General features: G+C 41.9%; 1 protein-coding gene across 1 annotated transcript in view; it reads right to left on the bottom strand.

Annotated features, from left to right (window-relative positions):
* The window catches only part of ZCCHC24 (zinc finger CCHC-type containing 24), a 291,935-nt gene that overhangs the window by 196,766 nt on the left and 67,306 nt on the right, over positions 1–27,863 (bottom strand). Inside the window, exon 2 of the mRNA XM_078642951.1 lies at positions 12,334–12,534. Coding sequence (XP_078499077.1) covers positions 12,334–12,534 — 201 coding nt within the window. The remainder of the gene's footprint in view (positions 1–12,333; positions 12,535–27,863) is intronic.

Here is a 27,863-nt window from a genome sequence, read left to right as displayed (position 1 = left end):
AGAGTAACCATTTTGGTATTTAGTAACATAGTTTAAGACTATAGTAACATGGTTTCAGTCTATAGTAACATAGTCTTAGTCTATAGTAACATAGTTTTAGTCTATGGTAACATAGATTTAGTCTATGCTAACATAGTTTTAGTCTAAGGTAACATAGTTTTAGTCTATGGAACATAGTTTTAGCCTATAGTTACATAGTTGAAGACTAGCAACATAGTCTTAGTCTATAGTAACATATTTTTTATCTATGGTAACATAGATTTAGTCTATGCTAACATAGTTTTAGTCTAAGGTAACATAGTTTTAGTCTATGGAACATAGTTTTAGTCTATAGTTACATAGTTGAAGACTAGCAACATAGTTTTAGTCTATAGTAACCATTTTGGTATTTAGTAACATAGTTTAAGACTATAGTAACATGGTTTTAGTCAATAGTAACATAGTTTAGTCTATGGTAACATAGTCTTAGTCTATGATAACATAGTCTTAGTCTATGGTAACAGTTTTAGTCTATGGTAACAGTTTTAGTGTATGGTAACATATTTTTAGTTTATAGTAACATAGTTGAAGACTAGCAACATAGTTTTAGTCTGTAGTAACAAAGTTTTAGTCTATAGTAACACAGTTTGAGTTTATACTAACAGTTTTAGTCTATAGTAACATCGTTGTAGCCTATAGTAACATAATTTTAGTGTATAATATAATTTTAATTTACAGTAACAGTTTTAGTTTACCATAACTGTTTTAGTTTATAGTAACTGTTTTAGATTATAGTAATGGTTAAAGAATATAGCAGCATAATTTGAGTCTATTGCAACATAGTTTACTCTGTAGTAACATAGTTTTAGTTTATAGTAACATAGTTGAAGACTAGAAATTTAGTTTTAATCTGTGGTACCATAGTTTTAGTCTATAGTAACATAGTTTTAATTTATAATAACGGTTTCAGTCTATAGAAACATATTTGAAGAATATAGCAACATAGTTTAAAATAAGAGTGAAGTATGTAGATTGTCTGCAGAAGGCATGCAGGGAAATGAAAATCCAGATTATCAGAGGGAAGAGGGTACGTGCTGACTCCTGGTCTGCAGACAAGAGGGGCAGTGGGTAGAATTAAGACTCACGAGTGGGTGTAGTGCACGATTGAGGCTGAATCTATCACCACGGTCCTCTATGTTGGTGTCACAGAGAACAATATCACGACTTTAACAACGAGCATATTTTAATGTGAACTAAAGTTCGTCTTTGGATATCAACACTCTGTGCAAAATCGAACTTTTTGGAAAATTATAAACGTATCTAAGACCAGTTAAGGAGTGCCTTTCGAAGCATCATGCAGGCCCCCTGAGGGCTGTACATTGTTTGCTCACTTTATGTCTGTAAAGAGCGCTGTGAAGTTATCGCACGATGGCAACAGGCGCTTTACAAATACACAAATGTTTCTGTTTTTAATGGAAGCCGATTTTTCCATTGTGCTTTCTGTGTTTTCTCCTTGTCACACTCACCCCCAGCTGCTCCCCAACTCCCTCCCTCCCTACTCCCTCTGAGACCCACTCCAGCTGGCTGGCTGCCCTCCAGACTGAATTTTACACACTGCAGTGTTGGGTTTCTGGTCTTCCAGGAATCTCTCCAGATTCAGCCATGAAATCCCCCAGAAACATGATCCAGCAGCTGGGTGCGGGAGAGGTTCCTTGGCTTCGTGTATTCCCTCCTTCTCGCAGACATCTGGCTTGGATTTGCAGGGTCGGACGTGCTGAATCAGGGTTGGTTGGGCGGACGGGGCTGCGGGGGGGGGCGGGGGGGGGGGGGGGGGGGGGGACAGAGGGCCACTGGAATTATGCGGCAAAGGGATCAAATTAGAAGTCGGGGCGGACTAAATTAAGCAGCAATAAAAGGCAAATTGAGCAATATAAGAGAAACTAGGAAGTGTTGTAAATCCATCCCCGTGGGCCTATGCTTAGCTAGCATCCGCAGAAACCTCTTCGGTGCCTGCAGCTCTGGTGGTATGATCTGAAACGCATGTGCTTTCTATAATTGAGCAATTAACCTGTCGAGGAAAACAAACGGTAACTACTTCAACAACCTTTGAAGCGCTCGAAAATATCGGCGCTGTAGAAACAAGCATTGACAAAGGCATAGGTCCAGGCAATGCAAGATCCTTTGGCTTTGTCAAGTCAAGTCAAATCCACTTTAACCGATTAATTAAAATCATAAAAGGTACACATTCAAATCACACAATTCATTAAAATACATATAAAGTGTTAGAAGATATTAAAAATTACAAAAATATTAAAATCCAGAAAATACAGTTAAAAAAGGCAGGAGTTTGGCTTTGTAAATGTCAATCTCTTTTAGCCATGTTGTAGAGCAACAGGCTGCTGTTCAGCATGGCTGAAAGTCATCGTAAAATGGCTATGGCTTGGCCTGCGCTGGCCGCATCACAGCGCTTTTCTGACTACAGGAGGGAGGTGATAAGTAGCACAACACAGGGGTGGGGCAAGCGGCACTACATGGGAAAGGGTGAAGGGCGGGTGGGGAGGAGGTAAACAAGATGGCGACAGACAGAGCTGGAGCGCAGGCGATGGCATGGGAGATAAGATGGCGTAGGGGACGGGGATCAGAGGAACAGTGGTGGTGAATACGAGGGAGTTACCTGGGGGAGGGAAACTGGCAAAAAGTAGTGGTGCATTGTACATATTTCCAGTGAGCATCTGATTACTAACTACAAGGTTGTGATAGTAAAGGAGGCATGAGCAAACCGTAGGCCAGGATAACTGTGCTAATTTGATGCAAGCAGGAACTGGCTTTGTTAGAGGACAAGAGTGGCCTTGCGGATGAGAAGGCGCTAAGTTAACGGTATGACAAGGCGCTAAGTTAACGGTATGCAGGGTGTTGCAATGTGAGATATCTGGCATGGGATGTGATTATTACTTTTATGTAACGCACTTGCATAACATTAGTGAGCAGACAGACAGGGGAAAAGCCATACACGAACACAGGTGGGTGAAGGTGGTTTGATTGAACAGGGTCGAGTGGGAGTGGAGAAGAAATAAATGGGGGAAGGGGTGGGAGGGAAAAAAGCAGCTTGGATGGGGTGGATGGGAGGTAAAAGAAGCAGCATGGACAGGTATATGGTAGATGGCTTGAAAACCCAAACACTCATATTAAGTGCTTCAACACAAAAATTATCTCTAAAAATATGGGCAGTGGACACAAGTACTTAGTGCATGCTCCAGGGGAGGGCCAAACACAAGAAGAGGACGTGCCACATGTATGCTTGACAAATGGGAATGAAGGGAAAGAGCGCAACGCTGAAACAAACCAATGGTACACTAAGGGCGGGCTGTAAGCCCTGTGTGTGTAAACAAAATTTCTCGAAGAGGCAGCACATGCGATTTTCTAGCCAAGACTAAAAAATGAAATACAAAAATGATTGAATCAGATTACAGGTGTTTTTAAAACAAGTGGACCTTTAATTTCAGATCTTTTAGTATGTTATGGTTTATGCACTTGATGAATTGCTATCTATTAGCGTGATGCTGCCTAGAGTTTTCTACAAAGATTTTTTTTAAATGATCGCCTGTTTCCAAGTGCGCAAAGCTTTTCTTCAGCCCACAAAGTTACCGAATTTTGCCATTGGTTTTAATACAACCCATGCAAACCAATACACACTGCTTGCATGGTTGCAACAAAAAGTAAAACTGTAAATTGCAGGCATTTTTATTAAATTTTGCAAGCTCTATCTTTGCACGTTGGCATTACAAAAGTACATCTTCTGCATACCTTTTATTTTCTTCTTCTTTATTCAGAAGTTTTGCTTCAAAGAAGCTTCAAACTTTGCAAAGCAGGGCAGAGCTTTCCATAAACCTTCACGAGAGTTGTAGAAAAAAAACCTTCATAATTTCCCACACACCCACCTGTTTGAGGACACTTCTTGGGAGGTTATTGGGAATTAACGAGTATGCTAGATTACTTCAATTTTGTATCTAATTGCCTGAAGCAGACATATTTTGTGAACACCCACACCTAGCACAGATTACCTCAAACCTTTGCTTTTTTCTACTACTCAGCTCTTGCTTTCAGATGTCACCCTCTTCTGCATCTGGGTAACAACAGGCCGAGCAAAGCTTTGCATGTATGTCACGGCTTGGCACACTTAAATATGAGGTCTAAAGAAAAAACCTAAACATTTGGAGCCTTTATCTGGAACTAGGATTTCAGAGCAGGTCAGAGATTCTTTCTGTTGTCCAAGTGGAGTAGTTGGTGAAAGTTCGGAATCCTGAAACACCAAGTCAAGCCTTTTCTGGTGTCCACTCACCCATAAGGTAGTGCTGTGATGTCTGCATGTGCCAGAAATACCACACAGTTGTTTTGTGACTGACGTTCAGGCTCCTAGGACATTAAAACCTTTCCCAGATGGGTTGGCCTGCATCTCCAGAAATTGAAAGACGCTGCATTTGTAATTTTATTTTATACTTGGATCTGGTTGGGGGACAATGAAAAACGAGTGAGGAAACAGTGTGGTCTTTCTCTAAATTCTGATAGAGCTGGGTCACAGGTCAGGCTGTTCTAATGTAAAAATCATTAATTCCCAAGAGTTCCATCAGGCATAAGTGCCTAGAACTATTTAATTAGCATGAACTTAATTTTCACAATAACTGCACTCTGGTTGTTTTAATAGGGTTGTAATACTGAATATCAAACCCCAGAACATTGCGGTACAAGAATATCGAAGGACAAAATATCGAAAAGGTAGTGTACAATATATAGATTTACTATTCCTAACTCCACATCTATATTAATTGGAGATATATGCATGCATAGCTATATATATGTGGACCTAGGTATAAAAGAGCTACACCTTTAATAAATATATATTTTGCCATTGGTATTGTGTCACAACAATATTCTGGGGTTGATGTCCAGGGTGCACACCTTTTTAGGTCGAGTCTAGGCAGCACTTGCAAAGGTTCTTCAAAACATGTATACATTTTGTGGGCTTACAGCCCGCCCACTGACATTTTTTTGTTACTTTGATTGTCCTTTAAAAAGGCTTGCTTGTTAGTGACTAATCCTTCCTCTTTGTTCCTCCTTTTTTGTGTTGTGTTGCCTCTCATGGAGCACTGCCCAATTACTGGTATCTTTACGCTTTGGAGTTTAAGTGTTTGCTTTGAGGATCTATTTTTTCTTTGTTTCCTGCGGATGTTTGTCTGTGTCTGCACCTGTCCCGCCACACTTCGGTCCTTGCACACGGCCCACCCCCATCATGGATAAGTTGCTTAGGGCCAGATTTAGGAAGGCAATTACCGGTCGGTAACGGCCAAAATCGGCCGTTACCGACCGGTAATAGACTTTTCCTATGTAGGGGGTACGTTTACCGATTCGGTAAATAACGAATCAGTATTTACCGATTCGGTATTTACCGAATCATCATTTACCGATTCGGTATTTACCGAATCGGTAAATGAAATGTAGGAAGCACTTCAAACAGTGCTTCTGGGCTCAAAGGATTCGTTATTTACCACCAACTATTAGTTGGTGGTAAATAACGAATTGCTATGTAAATGCAAATATGTGCATTTGCACCTGTGCCATGTGACAGACAAACATGCCCTTAGGGCCTGTATGTGTGCCACATGTGCACATAAGCACTAATCAGGGGTGCAACAGGGTGTCAAAGTGACACCCTGCCACCCTTGACTTTTTCCCAATTTTACCGAATCGGTATTTACATTCGATTCGGTAATTGACATTCATTCCTATGGGCCTCCAGGCCCATAGGAATGAATGGCAAATACCGAATCGGTAATTACCGATTTGGTAAATACCGAATCTTAACGATTCAGTATTTTTTACCGAATAATTACCCACATAGCATTTACCAATTCGAAAATACTGAATCGGTAAAATTCGGTATTTTCGAATCGGTAAATTTAAATTACCTGCATCTAGCCCTTACTCCCCTAATTGGTTGTTTTATTTAGGCTCAGGAATTTGAGCACAGAAGGGGCCTGGACGTGCTACCAGGGCTGCGCACCACAGGCACTAGGGCCCTCAGGTGAGCTGCAGTATGCTAGGCTCACTTTGCGTGTGTCTCAAATGCTTATCTCTTCTGTAGGAGCAACATTTTCCATCTGTAGTTGCTTGTGACTCTCTGTGATCCCCAAATATAGTGAGGTTTGGGCTCAGCTTGTTCTTTCAATGTCCTCAATTTATTACGCCACAACATTACAAATTTTATGAAAATGTTTTTCTGCTGCAGCTGGTGAGAGTCGGGCACAAGTTTTCCTTTGTGTCAGTGACGGCAGAGGCATTTTCCTCATCAGCAAGAGCATGTAACGCTAAATAGCTGAGAGGTATATATACATATTTTAGCCTGCTCTCTAGAATTGCGGCGCACCGGGGGATTGCCCGGTGCCCGCAACGGCCAGTCCGGGCCTGGTTGAAGCTCTGTGTTGACTTGCCGATTAACAATCTGTGCATCCACTTCTTGAGATCGAACAAAAGTAGCCAATTGGAAGGGAGGATTGATTCATCGGCGTAACATATTTATGGTGGGCAGATGATAGGATTGCAGCATGTGTGGACATGACCAGACACTGGTGAAAGAGAGTAGGATCAGCATCCATAGTGTCTGTTAAAGTTTACAAGTCAATTGAGAAGTCTGTTTTTAAAGCAGAAATTCCAGGCATGGATTATTTTCATTTGACGTAAGCACCACGCAAAGAAATTATGCCTTGTGTTTATGAGCAGGTAAACATGCGTACTTTTACAGAGGTTTAGTTTTTGTGTCTGATTCACATTCTGCTTTAATACTGTCATATTTCATGTTTGCTCCTGAATCTAAAACTGCAGCATTTTATGTGAGGATTCAATAAAGTATGGTGACAATATGAAAATGTTTGCTATGTAAGTCACACAACAAACCACATAAAGTGTGATAAAACCACTTCAAAATTCAAGACTGTGTATTTCCTTAACATGTGAAGCTTTGACATTAATAAATCACATTATAGCAGTGCACCAAGAAGTACTTAATAAAAATTATGTTTTTTAAACATGAACCATTAGTGCACTAAGAGGCAAGATAATTGTGATGTAAACACTGTCCGTGACCCAAATTATTAGAGAGCAATGTTATAGTCAGTTAAATCAAGCACAATAGGTTTTGTACAGCTGGTATTCTGAACTCACATATTTGAAAATGCTTTCATATGTACTGATAAAAAAAAGAGTTTGATTAAATAAAATATTTGGCCAATATCACACAATTTAAGCATGGAAGCCGCAACTTATCCAGTTTTTCACTTTTTACAAATCAGCCAGAAAATGGGAATCTGTCTTACATTTTGCTAAAGCTTTGTTTACCGTTTTTGTGCCTCTTCTACAAATTTTTATGTAGTGTGAACTCAACCCGAAGGTATTAGAGCGCCTTATGTGAGCATTAATTATATTACGGAACACCAGGCACAAGTCAGAAGCCAAAGTTAATTTTTAAATCAGCTTTAAAAGAATATAGCTAAAATACTAAGCTGGCTCAAGCAGAATTTTTTTTTTACAGACAGAATCAGCAACCCTGCTCCACGCTTCCCAATTTACCCCACTCCAAGCTACTTGAAACCAACTTAAACATTCCATGCCACCCCAGCCTTACCCACTCCACGCTACTTCAATCCACCCCATTCTACTCTACCTCACTCCAATCTACCCCACCCCACATAACGCCCTAATGTTTAGCCATGCTGAACAGCTGCCACACTGGTGTACGACATGGCTAAAACACATTGCCAATGCCAATAGCTCTCACATAGGGGGAGACCTCTTAGCTTTGCCAATGCTTGCTACATATTCTATCAGCATTTCCTGAACTTTCTTAGGTAGGTCGTCTGTGCTGTATAAACTACTTCCGTTACTCTAATGTTAATTTTTCTGGATTGGATATTTTTGCACCAGAGTTGAAGTTCATCTCGATTAACGCGCATTATGAGATAAATATCTAAAATGGCCCTGTCGGCTACACGCGGGCCTGATTCGAAAATTGGCTTTTGATTTTGAAGAAGGAGCTGTTGCGGTTTAGTGTCTACAGTTTCAACAGTTGACCTAGGATACATGAGTTCTAAACATGGCTGCTTCTCTTGACCAAAATAGTTTGATTTTGGACATATCATGTCCATGTTCCTCACTTCTGTGAGCCAAATCATGGGTCTGGGGGCTTAGAAGTGGCTGAGTCTCATATATTAGGAGCTATATTAAAGACTGGCTGTACTGCATGTGCCATCTTTAGGAGCACTGCTTATTTGCTGCAGGACCTGCTAATGCACTACCGCTAAACAAATACAGATGCAAATGTTGACTCATAACAAGGGCGGCCACAACAACCATCTCGCGCCAAGTTTCTTGTTTTTCTTATTTTTTTCCCGCTTTCAAGCACAAATTCCCCACAATACTTATATAAAGAAAAACTCTGGGCACTCCCATGCTACAGGCGACTGGGGTGCCCTTTTAACACCATCCAAAACAATAACTCATAATTGTCCTAGGAGAATTAAAACATGCATGTATCCAAAGTATTTCAGACCCGCCCTTGTTAACCAGTAACAGACAATGTTAAACGTAATGCCAAACTGAAAGCTTAAAGTAATACACTTCAAATCACCCAACTAATGTACATATGTAAAAAAAATATTTAAAAAATATTTTGTGGAAGGCTAAACAGGAACTAGGTCAGACAACTGCATTTAAAAAAGCTCTGCCTTAGGCATAGTCTTAATGAAGGCGGAGTTCGCGGGTCAGGTATCGGACAGAGCCGAGAGGTTGTGCTAGAGTCCTTCTCCATGAAATGAGTCCAATAAAAGGGGAAAGCTCCTGGGGGGAGGGACTGGCCCTCTTCTCTGGCCCTGCTCTGGCCTTGCAAACTGGAGGCTATGCCTTCAGAAAGATGGTGGGAAAAATCTCCCATTGAAGAGCTTTGTAACATTGTGGAGTGGAGAAGTGTGGCTCAATGGTCAGAGCGGCAGACCCTGATGCAGAGGTCTAGCCCGGGACCAGGGTTCAATTCCCTGCCTCGGCGGGTCTTGGGCTAAAAAATTCCACGGACCTGATAATTCTCGCCTCGGTGCCTATTCCAATCATGGAGTCCCACTCTGCAACTCTGGGCTATAGCTTGCTTAATCTCCACAACGGCCCCCACAACGCTAAGGATGCCTGGCCTCCACCTTGGGGGTGCCCAGGAGTGGACACCTCACAGGGAAAGCCAGGATGGATTCCACAGCGGTATTTGTACAAGCGCCTTGAGACCCTTGCGGGTGAGTAGTGCGCTATACAAGTATCAATTTACATTGTTATTTACATTGTGTCCCTCCAGTCTAGTCTACAATGGGAGCATCTCTAAAGAAAACCTATACCCGGTGTTTCCATTTTAACAGTAGAAAGATGAGCTAGAGGTGGGTAGGACAACAAATTAACAGGGAGAGCCGACCCAGAGCCGAGCCAGTGGTATGGCTCGAATCTTAGAACCCGTGCACGAGTCGTGCTCCGCAAAAGTTTGTTTTGTAAATCATACAACAAACATGTAAAATATGGTAAAGTCTCTCCAAATGTCAATAACATGTAGAAGCTTTGACAATAATACGTCACACAATATGACTGCACTGAGAAGTAATTATTAACAGCGATAGTTTCTAAACATGAACAGTTAGTGAACTAAGAGGCAAGACAATTGTCATGTGAACCATGTAGTGGTTCAGAGTACTCTAGAGCAACATTATAGCCTATAAGATCACACACAGTGGGTTTTTTAACAACTGGTATTCTGGACTCGCATATTTGAAAGTGCTTTCATGCGTGATATGAAGACAAAAAATTGTTTTTGTGAAATAAAAAACGTGCCTAAGATCACACTATTCAAGAGAGGAAGCTACAATTTATCTAGGCTTTCTGGTTTCACTTTGTACAAATCAGCCAGTAAGTCGGTATATATTTGCAGGGCCACTGGAATTATGCAGAAGGAGAGGGGGATGTATGATGTTACAACGTGATCAAAATGATCGCGGTACATCACAACGCATCTTTTACAACGCAAGTCGTTACCACGACTTGCGCTGTATGGTGCTGGACTTAGGGATAATAGGATTTACTATTCCAACTCCAGCCTACGTACAGTAGGGAAGGTGTTGGAAAAGTAAATCTACTATTCCTTAGTCTGGAGCGCCCTCCAGCGCAAGTCGTGGTAATGACTTACGTTGTAAAAGATGCGTCGTAATGGCACCGTGGTGTTTTGACCGCGTTGTGAAGAATGTTTACCGGAGAGGGCCTAATTATGCAGCAGGGTTGATGAAGTTATGCGGCAAGAAAAGGCAAATTATGCAGCTTAATGCGGCACATTTTTAAATAGTTTTACTTCATTGTTGTATCCCATCTACACTTGTTAACACTGTCTGGGCAGAAGTTACACCTTATTAGTACCAGGTTAACACACAAACATAGCCATACACAAAAGTAATGTGACAAGCCAAACCTTGCAAATGGCCTTACACTGCGTGGGAGCATGTATTGCTGCGATTTTAGTAACTTTTGAACCATTTGAACCAACAACAATTCTTTTTGTTAAAATCTGTAGATTATGCAGCAAATGAGGGATTATGTGTCAAATGAGGCAGATCTATATTCATGTGGAAAATACAGCGACCGCACAATTGCATAATTTTAGTGGCCATCTCTAATTGTCTTTTATATAGCACAAATTGACCCAAAAGGTATTGGAGCACTTTACTTGAGCACCAGTTACTTGACACAAGGCCACAATTCACTATTTATAGACATGGAGAGGTTAAGCTATTTGCCCAAATTCACAGGTTTGTGAGCCGACAAAGGGACTGAAACCTTATTCCCCAGTTCCAAAGTCGGCAGCTCTGGCCATAACACCACATCCTGCATAAAGGGAGAGTGGCAGGCAGAAGCAACATGAAAGCTCTGTTCGTTATGGGCTTGTGGTTCCAACAGGATCTTGAACTGTGGCAGAGCCAGGCTTCAGGCTTGAACCTGCCTCGAGCTTTCAGTACCTCGCCCACCTCTAAGATGAGTTTTAGGAAATGGAGGTTTGGATACGTATTACACAATTTTATTCTAAACTGATGAACCATACCCATAGCCTGATTTTTAAGAATGTGTAATTTATAAGTAGTTACCCAAATAGTTCAATAAAATGGCACATCTATAAATCAAAGACGACAACTCGAAAATATAGATAAAAGGGACGAAGAGCATATTATCAAGCAGGAGCGTATTTAAAAAAATAAAAATGTTCTCACAAACTGGTACTTGCAAGCATGCAAAAAAGGAGGAAAGATCTTTTTTTATTTACTTATTCAAGTACAAACCCCTTGTCACATCTCTGCAACATTACACAACAGGTGGTCAATAAAATTGGCTGTGGACGGGCTGATTGTTCTACAAGTTATCTTAAAAACTCCCTGAAAAAGGCATTACACTGGGAACATACTAAGGAAAGACTCAGTAATGATCTAGGTTCCCTTGAAGGCGTGCTATGCATTGAGGTTGCATGCTTTGTGTGTAAACTGCGCTTGTGAAACATGTAATTAAAAAAATATATAAAAATGAATTAGTCTGCTCAAAGATTGACATAATCAGGCTGGGGGGGGCAGCTTTGCTGGAAATCCTCTCCGCGTTGTTTTACACTATACACTTTTCACAGATCACAGACAAAATTGAATTTTTAACATGTTACTGACTAAGCCCCACTTTTTCATTTTCGTTAAACAACCAGTGGATGTGGGTTCCCCAAAGACATATCTCCAAAAGCAAATTATATGAAAGAATATGGGATCTGTAGGCTGCTTGTACTCAATACATATAGGGATGGATTATGCTACAAGTTGTTGGGAATCGCCATACTTCTTGGTCCATCATTTCTCACCCACTGACTTGGTCACCTCTCTACTCCACACTGCCTACCTGCCCGTCTCCCCTCCATCCCCAACCCATGTACTCTGTGATTGCCCACTTTAAAAATAGTGTTGTAAAAAGGTTTAAGTTGGAAACCAAACTCTTGATTAATGGTAGAACAGTAGGGTTGGCCCCTTGGGGGTTCTGACCTGGTGCCGACAGTAAGGTAACTTACAAATGGCTGCCGAGCAGTTGAATGCGGCATAAATACGGATTGTTGAGCGGTTGGGATGGGGGCAGCTGTGAGCAAAAAGATGCTAACAATCCAGTGGGGGTGGAGGCAGTGGCGTAACGCAAAATGATGGGCCCCCTGCAGAATGCGACGAGGGACCCCAGCGTCTCCCAGATCGCTCAGATATTCAGCCTTACCTGTGGGCAGTCCTTGATGTAGTGCCCCTTGTTGAAGCAGAGGTGACACAAGTAGTTGGGGGGAGGCCTCTTGCTGGGTTTCCTGGCTTCTGAAGAGAGGGAGAGGTCCGAGAAATGTTCTGTCAGAGAGTTGAGTCCATCCACAATGTTGTTAAGGGAGTCATAAGGAGACACGTTCTTGTACAAGCTGTTGTTCAGTACCTGCAGGAAAGAAGAAGAGTAGGCCATCAGAACCAAGCCTAAGCAGAGAGGACAAATATCTCTGGCCCATCTCCTGAGACATATATAAACACAGGGCAGATACCAAGGAATACCTAGGCTATAAAAGTTAGAAAAATATATATAATACACAGGACTCAAGCCATACTGCGATCAATTCCAAGTATTCAAACGCTATCCACAACCATCATTGTGCCCCTACTGGCCACTAGGCCACCTCGCCCACTACAATGCTATAGTTCTCAATTGTGTTAGAAAGGTACATCAGGACTATCCTGGATCAGACCAAATATGACATACAACACTCGTCATTTACCTCCCTAACATACTACCAGCGCACAGGATAGATTGAAGAACTGTGGTGAACATTGGTAAGTGGTAAAATATGTGGCATGCTCTACGGAAAACCTGAAATCACACTTCATAACGCGCTGTAGGCTTTTCTAAGGGCTGCCAATACTTGGTGTTACCATTACCCAGTATAACAGTACGTAGGGGCCGATTATGATCGCCGTTTTCCCGCACGCGCGGTGCCTGCCGCTTCGTGCACGCAAAGGCAGGGGGGACCATAGGTACCCCCCATGTGCACCCCTCACCCCCCCTTCACCCAGGGGGCCAGCAACGGGCCCCCGAAGTGAATGTTCGTATGCTTTTCCACGGCGGAAAAGCCGCCGCGGAAAAGCATGTGATTCCCTCCATCCTAATATGGCTGGCGGTGTCTGATAGACACCGCCAGCCATGTTAGTGCTTTTCCGCCGCGGTCGGAAGGCGACCGCGGTGGAAAAGCTGCGTACGGAATTGAAGACCCACCAGCCATCCTAATTTGGCAGTGGGTCTTTGGAGGCTCCGCAGCGGTTTTCCCGCATCCTCCGGGCCGGCGGTGGCTTCCGCCGGCCCGGAGGATGCGGGAAAACCGCGACCATAATCGGCTCCTTAGTACGGAGATAAGGCATGCACACCGTGAGACCGAGAGAGGAAGCAAAATTTGCACATGCCAGACGTAAATATTGAGAAAACTGTACATGTCATAAGAGAGTAAGTCACACTATGTACACCGTGGTAAAGGAAACACAAAGATATAGACTCGCCTTTTGAAGAAAAGTATTGTGAGGCCAGGTGGAGAGAAATGTGTACATAGTGGAGGAGAGAAAGTGGCAAAATATGCATACCTCAGATGAGGAAAAATATAACAGCCCATTTACGCAAAGAGCATAGAAATCAATGTGTAAACTCTGAGTGAAAATAGGGTAGGGAACTGGGTACACTAAAGGAACAAGCAGGTGGCACAACATATAGGTCTCATATTTTGTCTTTGCATCACATTGTCAGATTTTTTTTTTCGTGATACCGTGCAGTATTGTGAAAAAGAAAATAAATGGCAACTGAAAATGCTGAACAGCAATGGCAAAAAAAGGGAGCCCCACAGCCACTTATGTGCTTGTATGCATCATGGCGCTATGGTGGCCCTAGCATATTGACAAATGCGATCATCCTTGCATAGGTGTCACCACAAACATACACCACAATGCAGGACAAAGTGGCCATTTTTTTTTTTTACTTACTGTTCCAAGGTGGCAGACACCAATGTTGGAGTGGTAAATTTAAAAGAAGGGCCTGGGTGCAATTGAGGAGCACTTTGGGAGAAATAAAACAAAAGCCGATCAGGACGAAGTGCAGTGGGAAAAAAACATGACAAGCCTAGGGTGGGAGACCGAGTGCATGGGTGTAGGGGGTATGAAGGCAGAAGCAGCACAAAGAGGAGAGCTCAAAAACATACATGCACTCCCATAGCCGTGCAGAAAGCTAAAATATTAAATAAAATCCCGCGAATGTAATCAGAGGAAGGATACAAGTCATTCAGCCAAATGGATCGTAAAGAACCCATGATCCGAGAAAACCAACCACTTATAAACAATGGGCAGACCCAAAGACCACTGTAAGTGTTGTGACTGTGCTCTAAAGGTGTTTGACAACAGACACCTAAAGCGGTCTATTGGCGAGGCCTAAAAAAGGTGGGGAAGAAGTTAGAGAAAGATCCCACGAATGGCACAGAAACAGCTTGAGCCTCTTCGAACGCCCCTCACCCCACCACTCACAACTGCTTGCTCCCCTCTGCCCTCACCATTTGGTAGAGCCTGACAGGTGTGGACCAATTAATGTGAAAAATACTAAGGGCGCAGCTGTTTCCTGTAAAGGGGGGGTTACTGTTTCGGTATTGAAAATAGCCCAGCCGCTTTCAGTTCAAAGTTAAGAGCCGACTACTACAGGCTTCGGGTGGGAAAACTGGAAAGCAAATGCTGGGCCTGGATGGGACTGCCCACCCAGGGGAAAGGGCTCAGCCATCACATTGCTGGGTCCATCAACACTGTTTTGATCGACAGCTCTGCTCTGTGATCAGAGACCCATCTTTGCAAGCATCTGTTCTTGGAAGATAGCCTTTTAGTGGGGATGATCAGACATCTGCGAGCAACTAGGGTGCCTTTGAGCTTTTCTTTTGAAGATATGCCTGCAACAAACATGCAGCTGTCCTTCACAACACCGAGCTACTATCACTATGATCAGAAAAGAGGACTACCCAGGATCACGCAACATGACAAAGAGGGGAGCCGGGATCTATGACCACCTTGGTTCCACAACGGCTAACTTGACCACTAGACCGCGTCATCTTCCAGGGTGAACAGTCAGACAGGCAAAGGAGAGTGCCGAGGCTTCTCTGCACAATATGTTACGGGGCCTAGGATATTTTAGAGAGGATGACTACTCAAACATCAAAGTGCCACCCTAAAAAATCCTCGCATTTTCATGAAAGCGGAGTTGATTCTTACAGTGTCCAAGACCCTCAGCTTTGATGAAAGTGGGAGTCAAACCAGCCGCCAGTGGCATAGGAGCATTAGTCCAAAACAGAAAGTGAGGAGCAGTTTCAAACGTTTGCTTACACCAAAAGCTCTTGATACATGTGAATCACTTTAAAGTTAGATGTTCGAAATACTCTGACGTGATCACATTAGTGGGCAGATGAGAGGAACCCTGGTAGACAGTTTAGCATGAGATGGGCCAACGAGATGAATGAACTCAAGATCTCTGCACTTTCTACAGTGAAGATTGGAATATCAGACACTAGCGACCCTCAGATATGAGCAGCCTGGAACCAGAATCCATGAGGCCTATATTAAGCAATAGGCAGACTTGTCCAAATGGTTGGTAACCATGGGAACCACCCATCAGCACTTGACTCCTATTGAAGGATACGTGGCACAACCTATAGTGGGCTCCACAGGTGGAATATCGCTTGGCACATTGCTAGATCCTCGTATAGGCAGTGCCTCGCTTCAATAGGGGCACGTAACCAAGGCCTGCCCTCTTCATCTACAACCACTCTTGGAGACTTCCAATGAGAGTGCAGCAGAGATGGGGTGAAACACATGCTAGAATTAGATCAGTGGTGTTTTCTTCCTCCATTGAGTGGTTGTTCCATTCTGCAAGTCTAGTTACACTTATGAGTCTCCAAATAGGTCATATTTACGCAGTTTGATTATTCTGTTGAAAATACCACATGCTGAATGCATGTGCATTATATATATGGCTCCCGGTTTTACGGTATTTATTTTTTGGCATTTCCGTCTGTATTTATCCATATTTTTTTTTTTTCAGCTTTATCTGTATTGATCCATATTATGGGTTTTGGGAAAAAATAAAGCTGAAACTGGTATGTTTCTACACTTATTTAACCAATAAAGGTGCAGTCATGCTTGAATGCCTGCAAGGTTTCAGTGATATGAACACCAGCAGAAGATAAATCAATGTACTTATACGAAAATATGCACATTTCAGTATCAGCATTGTGCATATCTACTGCTGTTTAAGCCGCTTTACAATTTTTTAATTGTTTTTACCTCCCTTACCTATCAATCCACACAGTTATTGGCCTTGCAGTCATAGCAAAGTGTTTTTAGAATCACTCAAAAGTTACCCAATTTCTATTTTTATCCAATAAATACAGACAAGAAAATAAATGGCTTTCTGCTTGTATTTATCTGTAAAGATCGGTAAAAACGGAAAGCCAGAGATGCGTTTAAAAAACGCCTGCTCTTTGAGACGCCTGAATGTTCTCGCACCACAGAAAGAACACACTTTTCTACCAAAATCATCATCTAATAGGTTATGTTCAGAGCCACATGAATTATGCGCCAGAGGAGCACCAAATTATGGGGCAGGGTTCACTAAGTTATGCGATAAGAAAGGGCAAATTATGTGGCACATTTTTTGATTGCATTACTTTGAAATTTTCACACGAGTAAATACTGCCTAGGCAAAAAATTCACCTCTATGGTACCCGTTTAACAACCAAATACAGAAAGAACTGAAAGATGACAAATTAACCTTTGCGAAGGGCCTTCCACTGCGCATGCACACATTTTGCAACGCTTTTAGTAACTTTTGATTTGCTTGCATTAGAAACAATTTCTTGGGATTAAAATCTGCAGACGATGTAGCAGATGATGGATTATGTGGCAAATGTGGGAGATCCATACACTTCAGCCGCATAATCACATAATTCCACTGGCCCTGGTGATAATTCAAAAGATATCTCTCAGTTCATGTTAGGTGGCATGCTTTAAATTTTTGGGAATGTACACTCATGAGCAGCACTTGTTCCAAATGTTATGTTATGTTAATCAGAACTCGCAGAGCCCTCGTTCACCAACAGGTTTTTGGGCCAAATCATAGCAGCTACATCCACGGATGATGTTTGACTCCTCCGTAGAAAGGATACCAACATTACCGGGATGTATTTTATCATCCATTAATTGTGCAGGATATTCACAGACTTGTGAGTCTGCTCAAACAGACCCTACTCCTGTCAACAGCCGGAGGTACCCTGAACAAGAGTGCCAACTCTGGAAAACCCAGTCCCCCTATCAACATACCCACCTCTTAAATTACTTTAATATTTTCACTATATTAATTCACCATTAATCCTTTCTGGATTCCGAAGTAGTGTGCTACTTGCTGAAAAAGCACTTCAACACCCCATCAACGGCAGCAAGCGGTATATAATGCAAACATTTTTCACTTTTCTATCCCTCCACTATCCTTCGCAATCCAAAAAACTGACTAACATATCCACCACTCAAATTACTTTCATATTTTCACTATACTAATTCACCACTAATCCTTTATCCAGAGTACGGAAAAGTGTTTTGACGCCTCATCAAGGATAGTAAGAGCTATATAAATGCAATTACAATACAATACAATTAATAGCTAAACCACATGGAATGAATGCTATGGGAATCAGCTGCCATTCCACTTGGGTCAAATTTCCAACTTTATAGCGTTCAGAAAGTTACTGAAAACGACTCTGTTCTAAGAATCTCCTCTGGTTGGCTGCTAGCAGTCAAAGTGCTGAGATACCCCGATCGGGGGATTCGGGCGCTATAGAAATTATAAATCAAATCAAATCAAATGAATTCAATTGCAATGATTTTCTTTTCCCTAAAAGATTATAAGATTACCACATATGCCCTTGTAGGTAGTACTATGGTGGGGATACCAGTGGCAGACGTTTACATAAGGGTACCCCAAATCTACATTAAAAGAGATGAATACTAAAAGAAGCACACACAATTTGAACTTGCCAACTTTATAATGCCCTTCTAGAAAACAGAAATTTTTGAACCTGTACAAAAAAAAACATGCAATCGGTGCTTAATTTGTGCCAGTGGTGTGTGTCCGGGGCCTGAGATGTACCTGCCAACATTAGCCTTTGGCCCTGAGCAAGAGAGGGGACACCAGGTAAGGTAATACAAAAGAGGGAAGATGAAGATAGCTAAAAAAGTGACCAAGGGAGAAAGCAGGGATGTAAAAGAATTTGCAAGAGTGAGATAAAGAGACAGGTGACAATTTTGGAGAGCATTCAGTACTTAAAACATTTCTTTTACATACTCTTAGATGCCTTTTTGAATTGGACTCAAAATACTAAAAATCTAAATGTTCAGGAAATATTCGTGTTCAGTTAGTGCAAACAAAAAGTACTGTGCCCGCTGGATGTTTTGGAACAGATTCGCAAAGGCATGTAATAGTATCTAATAAAGTATACCTGTAGCACTGCTTTCTGTACTCCTAATTACTTTTGTGAAGGAAGTGTAGGGCGGTGGAAGAAAGGCGTGAAGTTAAATGAAGACGAGGGAACCTTGGTATTTGTCAGCCCCAGTTTTTTGGCAGGACCGGTGGCAGGTTCCTAAGAAAACATTAAGCCCCAAAACTTATTTATTTGAATAGTTTCATGAAATCTGGTCATATAATTTGGAAAAATAAATAAATATCAAAATCCTGCAAAAGAACCAAACAAAACCAACATTAGAAAAACTCAGTGGGGAAAAAATGCTTTTTTGCAGGAATGATTTTTATACGGTTGGGAAATTAGACACCCCTTACTCCGATGTGGCCCGTGTGAACAGATGGAGGACTCTTGTGAAGTTCCTCTAGTTTCCTACAAAGAGCGCTCTTCACTTGTCCTCTGCACTCCTTGTGCCTACCCAGGAACCACTCTTCCATTTCCTGCTGTATCAATAAAACGCCAAAATCCAGGGGGGGGGGGAGATCTGACACCCCAGAGACTACAAAGGGGCCTGGCTAGCAACTCAGAAGAGTGAAATTCAACAGCTGCCCAGCTTCTCCCTCTTAGCACTTTCTGTTCCCCCCATAACCTCCACCTTCCCCATGAATATAGTGCAAAATATTAAGTATGTGCATTAGGTTCATGAAGTGATGAATGATAATGATGCACATTGTATTTAGAAGTAACATCCTGTGCATTGTATTTTAAGGTTGGGCCTAGGCAGCGCTCATGCGCTGTCGGCAAGCCCTGTTGTTATCTCCTCTATCGACTTTTGGCATGCCCTTGAATTGCCATTTGTTCGTTGTTGTGCAATTTAGAAATATAGGGTTTTTATTGGAGCATTTTGTCTGATTCTCCCGCCTTTGCATGCTTGGGTCACACCCAGGTGATTTCACTCATTGATCGCTTGCGTTGGCCATCCCAAAACGTCTGTGGTTCCTCCTGGTCATCCTGATCTGCCCTTTTAATTTGTAGGCTATCAACATCGTTTTAGGCTTTCAGGCTGTTTCACATTTCACGGAGCAATGCTCTGGTCGGCACCTGCAAAGTGGCAATTTCTGTCCGGTAATGTTTGGGTTATGCCAATAGATCTAACTAAACAAAATGTGAGACCTATTGCATTTCTAATGCTTGTTTTCTTTGTCTCTGGTCCCATGGATAGACAGCTCCCTCAGCTCTATTTGGTACCTCTGATACAAAAAATCAAGTTGCTGCTTTCCTTTTGTCTCTCAGGAAGATTTTATTTTTATTTTGTGATGTGATTGAAACTTGAATTTGTAATAGCGCACACAGACCACTCCTGTGGAGTCAAGGCACTCTTGCTTTCTCAAATTAGCCGTAAGCCAAACCATTCAATGATGCATGGTTGGAAGAATATGTGAAGGACAACCCAAGTGGGAAGGAAGAGCATAAAGATGTGTGTGTGGCTCCTAGGTCTGCTTTGAAAATGTGGGGGAAAAGTGTCATAAAAAGCTTCTTTTGCCACATTTCAGACAGGGGTATCTTAAGGATTTCGGGGCCCTGGGCCAAAGGTATTTTGAGGCCCCCTGTTCGGAACAGCTTTGAATTAATGATACAGTTTCAGCTCTTCTATGCCCTCTTTAGCCAGTGCACAGGCACACTGGTCCAAATTCTAAATCTGTTTGCATCTAATAGTCATGACATGTTTTTCCAATTTTATAATGCAGCAGCAGCACACTATCATTACTGCAAATGATCATAGTGACCCTCTCCTGTTTCTCATATGTAAAGACCTGTTTTGATCTAACACAAGGTTGTTTTTTTAATGGATACTGCATAGTCACATCACTCACATAAAAAATAAATTAAATGCAAACAGTATTAAAAGCAACTTGTTTAAAAACTGTTCAATGTCATCAGGGCTAGACTCTCTACAGAACAGAGCTGGCTCTATCAGGGGCCCTCTCTGAAAGGCTGGGGCCCTGAGCTAGGGCCCACTTTACCCATGCCTTAAAACGTCTGATTTCCATGCATGCTTAGGGCCTTGCTTTATGTCATACAAAGTGTCAAAAGTCTTTTCAGGCACAGCCATGTAGCAGAAAGTGTCTGCTACTACTGCTCTCAGACGATAGTGCAGACACAAGCTAAGCTTTGCCAGGCACTCTCTAACCTATTCTGTGGTCACTCAGTCTGTATTTGGTGAGCACCTGCCTTCAAAATTCATTAGTGCCTTTCGAAACCGGTGGTGGACATGGACACTCACCTTTAGGAGACCAGGACTTACTGTACTCCATCAGCAAAAGAAAAGCAGAACACTGAGGAAGACGGATGAAAAGAATGACAAAGGAAACATGCATATATGAGAAATAACCTGCAAGAGAGAGACAGCAACAGGAATATGGGTTTTGAAATGAAAGAGGCATGAGGCTGAATCAACACTAGCCACTGCTTAATTGGAGCCAGTGCTTGCTGAAACGAACTCCGACTTTCAGCCAAACACGCGTGGCATGCTGAGCCTTCTTAGATAAAACTTTTAATGGATAATAAGCAAATACAAGTCCACGTCGCTCCTGCTGCTGGATAAGGTGTCAGAGTGACCGAAGGGGTCGCATATGACACTCAGCCACTTGGCAGCTATGACCTGTACAGAAACATGAGCCTGTGGCTGCCAGCCGGTCCACTGCTATGTGTGAAGTAGCCCCTTCATACTGACTTTCCTGTTGGACTATGCACCTGCATCCTAACTGAAAAGATTGCGAGGCCGACAACAAAGTAGAGGAGGCCTGTCAGCCTGCGGCACCCTACTGCAAGGGCAGTAGTAAAGCAATGGGGAACTGTTGACAGGGAGAAGGTTTTTGGTACAGTAAATGGGTGCACTGCCTGTTCATGCGCATACAGTACAAAGTGGTACAGATTTTCAGGTGCTATTCGGCGAGTGGACAAACCTAAACCACTCATGTGAGTAAAGAACTACTACTAACAAGTAAGAGGTTTGCCGAAGCACTCTGGTAAGTAATTACGGTTGTACAATGACAATATAACAACACATTCAAGAACACCAAATTGACAGAAGTAACCAAAGTTCCACAAGATGAGTAAATCTTGGATTCTTTAATGAAGATTACAGCCAGCCGACACGTGTTTCATCGCCTTCGCGATTCCTCAGGGCTGAAATAAACAAATAAGTAGCATCTAGCATATTCTTTGAACAGTTAGATTTTTCATGCCAGACCATGCTGTCTGACCAAAGTAAATATACAGTAGATGCTGCCTCCAGCTGTGGATATACAGTGAATTGTTCAACTCATTTCACTAGTGCCACCACAACACATCCGTGTCGAATAGGGTGTCTATGATCGATATTATATATAGACGTGAGTATACGTGATAGTGATTGTGATGGGTTTATGTGAGTGGAACAGGTAACTCAATCAAAGTGCTCGGCGATCTCCCATGACACAATATTGACAAGACCCTGTAGCGCAGTGGAAGTGTCCTGACCGTGTGCGGCTCTTACATACTGCATGCCAAACTTGTGATATGGTGCAAACATGTGTCAAAGAGAAGGCATACCTAGATGGCCGTATCGACATCAGAAGGTCTGTAAAATTATAGAGAGGGAGGAAAAATCGGAAAATTCTCATCACTAACCGCACTAAAGTAACTTAGGGCAAGACGTCACCACAATGAGACTGTCTCTTAGAAAACTAATTCTGTCTGCTCACCGCTTAGCTGGTGATAATTCCGACCCAGCCGGGCCTTCCAGTATGGGCACTGAATCAAGTGCGTCCAACAGCGGCGGAAGTCTTTATGTCTGTGACACAGTAAGGGTAAATTGTGTCACTACGATCAGTATCAAAGAATATACATATGGAGAAACTAGGTGAGACTATGTCTGTGCGAAAATTATATATCAAAGGGCTAACCTGCTGGAGTCCTTTAATTAAAAAAGGAAGACATGCGATTGAATTCCCTAACTATTCTTCTTGCCGTGACACCCTTGTTGGTTTCAAATTCGGTTATTTGCAAAGATAGTCATGCATTACCAAAGGAAAGGTAACCCAATTTTACTTACAAATATTTATTTGTCAAACGAGTATAGAGTAGGCTCGGAAATCACTCGATATGTATAAACCAGAAATTCGGTCATGCCGTTATTAACATCAAATGCTGTTAAAAGAGAAAATTGCTCTCGTCAATAACTCGATATAGTCAGTTATGCATACGTGGGATTGCATATATGTAGCTATTGACTGATCTTACCGATTGTTTTTAGTAAAAACGGAAACCCAGTGCGGTTCCAATTAGTCTGTAAGTAAATGCTAAACAAAAAAAAAAGAGGGGAAAAAAGCTGGATTTAGACATTCGCTCGTATCTTGCGAAATAACAGTTATAAATTACACTCCTACGTTGGTTCCAATGTCCGTTCGGCATCTAGCTTACCCGTGTGCGGCTTCTTCTAACGTTACAGGCGAGTGCACCTCTTCCGAGCCCGGTTCCGTGTTAGCACACGTGACTGAATACAGGCCTGCGTATATGCGCGTCTCAACGTGAGGCGTTCCCTTCACTTGAGCGCATTCGGAAAGTAACTGTAGCGGCCATATTGGAGAGGATAATGTATCTAGTGTCTAATCCCTCACATTGTATATAAGTAACTATGCTGATCAGATGCACATTCACAATTTGATCAGTCTAAAAAGAAGAAATATTGCTGCAAAATATGATATATATCTTGCTCCATGCAATTGTTTAGATGTCGATATGCGAACACGAAAATACCACATAATTGTTTATGGAGCTCAAATATGCTATGTATATCAATATTCATAGGGAATTCCGGTTTGTTTTATGCCCCCGGGTGCAGTGTGACATTCAATTCTATTATTGCGTGCCATAATCCAGTGTGCACCGTGATTGAGAGGCATAACCTATATGAGTGGATGACCCATTCATACTGTGACTACCTATTATAATACAACAAGTACATCGTCAAAATCAATGTTTATATAATTCCTAAGTATACTTGTCTGTATGGGAGACATAAGCCAGCATTGGGAAAGATATTGTTATTACAAAGATTTCCACATAAACAGTTCTGCAGTCTTACTGATTTTTATACATAAAATGTCACGTTCTATTGTCTATGTTTAATCACCCAAAAAGTATTGCATTTCTTGGTCGTAATTCAATCCCAACTCTACAGATTTCAAACGCATAATCCAGGTCGCTTCAATGCGTCTTAGTCTTAATTCGCGATTACCACCTCTTAGTGCCAGAGGAACAGTTTCTATACCAAAAAATTGCACATTTTTACTTGTATGGCCTTGTTGGCAGGAGGCTACATGCAAGGCCACAGGGTATTTGGGGTCACAGTTTACAATTGCTCTTATATGTTCCATCATTCTTTCTTTCAATGTTCTAATTGTGCTCCCCACATATTGTTTACCACATTCACATTCAATAATATAAATGACAAATTTGGTTGTGCAGTTGATATTATTTTTGATTTTGTGACATGTGCCATCCGGGCCCATGAAGTTTGTTGTCCCGTGTTTGGCCCATTTACACATACTACAGAACCCGCATTTGTGGAAACCTAGACCACGTTGTGTCAACCAATCAACATTCCTCATATCACGGGGAACAGTGGGACTCAACTTATTCCGTAATGTGTTTCCTCTTCTGAAGGAAATCTGTGGTCGTTCTGTGATGCAGTTGGTCAGAGCTTTCTCGGATTTTAATATATGCCAGTGTTTGGTTAAACTTTTTCGTAGATCAGAATGGAGTGAATTGAAATCCGTCACCATTCTGATATGTTCTCTATCATCAGAATGTCGTTGTTGTCTAGTGATTAGAGTGTCTGTTCTCTTCACTTTCTTGATTCTTTGCTCAGCTTTTGAAATAGGATTTTTTGCATAGCCCCTGGTTTGAAATCTTTCTTTCATGTTGGTGATACATCTCCCGAATTCACCATCCTCACTACAGTTTCTTCTTGCCCTAATAAATTCACCAAATGGTATGGCGTTAATCTGGTGTAGGGGGTGAGAGCTAGAGGCATGCAGAATTGCATTGCATGCCGTTGACTTCCTGAACAGTCTACTGTGCAAGCAATTAGATGAGATATAGAACTCAATATCTAGGAATTCTATATTCGTCTTGCTCCACTTCATTGTGAAGCTAATTTTCCACAAGTTGTCGTTTAAATATTGAAAGAAACTCTGTAGTTGCTCCTCTGAGCCTGACCAAATAAGGATGCAATCATCAATATATCGACCCCAAAATATTATGGAGTCGATATACTGGCTGCCCTTATCGCCCCAGATGAGATCTGCCTCTAGTGCACCCATGAACAGGTTTGCAAACGAGGGTGATATTTTTGAGCCCATGGCCACACCTTGTTTTTGCCGGTACCAGTGTCTTTCACACATGAAATAGTTATTTTTGAGAATTAGTTCTATCATTGTTGCTAGCATTTCAGTGTGTTTCCATAGAGTGGCAGGTCTATTGCCAAGAAATTTATTAATAGCCTTGATGCCTAAGTCTATGTCAATACTGGTATAAAGGGATACCACATCCATTGTTACTAGAAAAAAGTCTTCTTGCCATTCCATGTCTGCTAGAGTGCTAAGAATATGCTTAGAGTCCTGAATATAGGAGGGTAAATTTTTGACTATTGGGCCAAGAAAAAGGTCCGCATATTCTGCTATTCTTTCTGTGGGGCCACCTATGCCAGAGACAATTGGCCTCCCCGGTGGAAAAGGTAGGTTCTTGTGGATCTTAGGCAAGGTGTATAACCATGGGTATGTTGGTCTGAATATTTTTAAGTACAAGTATTCTTCCTCGTTCAATAACCCTGATTGTTTCCAATTTAACAAATGGGAGTTAATTTCTATTGTTAGTGGACCAATGGGGTTGTATGTGAGGCGTTCATAGCACAGTTCATCTTGTAATTGTTGACTCATTTCTAATTGATAGTCTATGCGATCCATTACCACTACATTCCCTCCCTTATCCGCCTCTCGTATAGTGATGGTATTGTCATTCATGAGTATATTGAGTGCTGCTCTTTCCCCACTGGTGAGATTATCCTTATATTTGAACATTCTGCTCTTGCGTAGACGGTTCAAGTTGTCAAGATCCTCTGATACACGTCTATAGAAGTTGTCTATAGCATTGCCTCCAGGTAGTGTGGGAATCCATTTTGATTTGGACTTGAGCCCACTGACAATACTATAATCAGATTCTATATTTAATTCTGCTAGAAGTGTATCCATGTCAAGAGGAGAATCTTCCATATCGGTCAATGATAACAGAAGGTGAGTTGCATGCACATCATTTATTGATAAGGATTCAGTGGTACTCGTAACAGGTGTATTAATAGTAATCCCTCTATCCCTTTTCTCCAAACCAAAGAAATGCTTTTTCAGTTTTAGGTTCCTCACAAATTTAAACAAATCAATTTTTAATTTACATACATCACCAATTGCATATGGGTTGAAGCTTAGACCTTTACTAAGGAGGGAAACCATGTCTGGAGTGAGATGTAGTTTGGAAAGATTAATCACCTGTACTTCTCTAGTTTCGGCACCATCTAATTCCTGTTGGCCCCTGATCTTAACTTCCTTCTGTAGTTCTCTGTGTTGTCGTCCCCTGCCCCTCCTGGTTTTGGATCTGACTGGTTTCTTGCTGTAGGGAATTTGTTGCCCTTCCTGATCCGTAAAACCTCTTGAAAAAAAGGTGGCATTCCTTGTCTATCCTGATTATCTGATTCTCCCCCTACAGTGTTAACAGAGTTGAGAGAAGTGTTGCTGGATGACAGGGAGGCAGGTTCTGAACCTTGTGTTCTCTTGCTAGCATTCTTAGAACTATTAGGGATCAGGGAATCATATTTTTTATCAAAAGTAAAGATTCGACCGTGGGTATAGTCCAACTCGTCCCTTCTTAACTGCCTGGCTTTTCTATTTTTGATATCGGATTGATGTTTTAATAGAATTTCATCCAGGATAGTGTAATTTTTTACAGTGGATTCAGGTCTGTTGAGATCCTTAATTTCTTGTTCTATAGTGGCTATCTCTGCCTGTAATTTCGTAGCCTTATGTTCCGCGCTCACAATAAGTATTTCCATTAGAGTAATAGAGTTGTTAGAGAGAGATTCTTCCCATTTGACCATGAGGTCGGCATCTAGGTCATCATAGGTGGGAAAAATTTGGCCTCTCAGACCTCTGGGGACACGTTTAAGCCTCAAATATTGTTTTAGTGTGGCCCCATCCCACCATTTGGAATTCTCTAGCTTTTTTAAGCGTTCTAGTTTCATGAATTTGTCTCGGAGGCCCTCAATGTGAGGGGGATTGGTGCTGGTGGAAGCAGATTGGGTGGACATGCCTTTTGCTAGGTTTTCAAACAACTCTTCTGCCATTTTGGTACGATCCATATTGGAAGTGTCTACTGTGTCTAGCAATGGTATACTAGAGGTTTATTAATAGGTAAAAGGATGCGTGGCGGCTACCCTAGACTGCAGATAAACTGACAGGGAGAAGGTTTTTGGTACAGTAAATGGGTGCACTGCCTGTTCATGCGCATACAGTACAAAGTGGTACAGATTTTCAGGTGCTATTCGGCGAGTGGACAAACCTAAACCACTCATGTGAGTAAAGAACTACTACTAACAAGTAAGAGGTTTGCCGAAGCACTCTGGTAAGTAATTACGGTTGTACAATGACAATATAACAACACATTCAAGAACACCAAATTGACAGAAGTAACCAAAGTTCCACAAGATGAGTAAATCTTGGATTCTTTAATGAAGATTACAGCCAGCCGACACGTGTTTCATCGCCTTCGCGATTCCTCAGGGCTGAAATAAACAAATAAGTAGCATCTAGCATATTCTTTGAACAGTTAGATTTTTCATGCCAGACCATGCTGTCTGACCAAAGTAAATATACAGTAGATGCTGCCTCCAGCTGTGGATATACAGTGAATTGTTCAACTCATTTCACTAGTGCCACCACAACACATCCGTGTCGAATAGGGTGTCTATGATCGATATTATATATAGACGTGAGTATACGTGATAGTGATTGTGATGGGTTTATGTGAGTGGAACAGGTAACTCAATCAAAGTGCTCGGCGATCTCCCATGACACAATATTGACAAGACCCTGTAGCGCAGTGGAAGTGTCCTGACCGTGTGCGGCTCTTACATACTGCATGCCAAACTTGTGATATG

Source organism: Lissotriton helveticus, chromosome 5_1 (assembly GCF_964261635.1).
Source record: "Lissotriton helveticus chromosome 5_1, aLisHel1.1, whole genome shotgun sequence".
Taxonomy (NCBI): Eukaryota; Metazoa; Chordata; class Amphibia; order Caudata; family Salamandridae; genus Lissotriton; species Lissotriton helveticus.
Note: the sequence above shows the minus strand (reverse complement) of the source record. Positions and strands in the feature narration are given on the sequence as shown.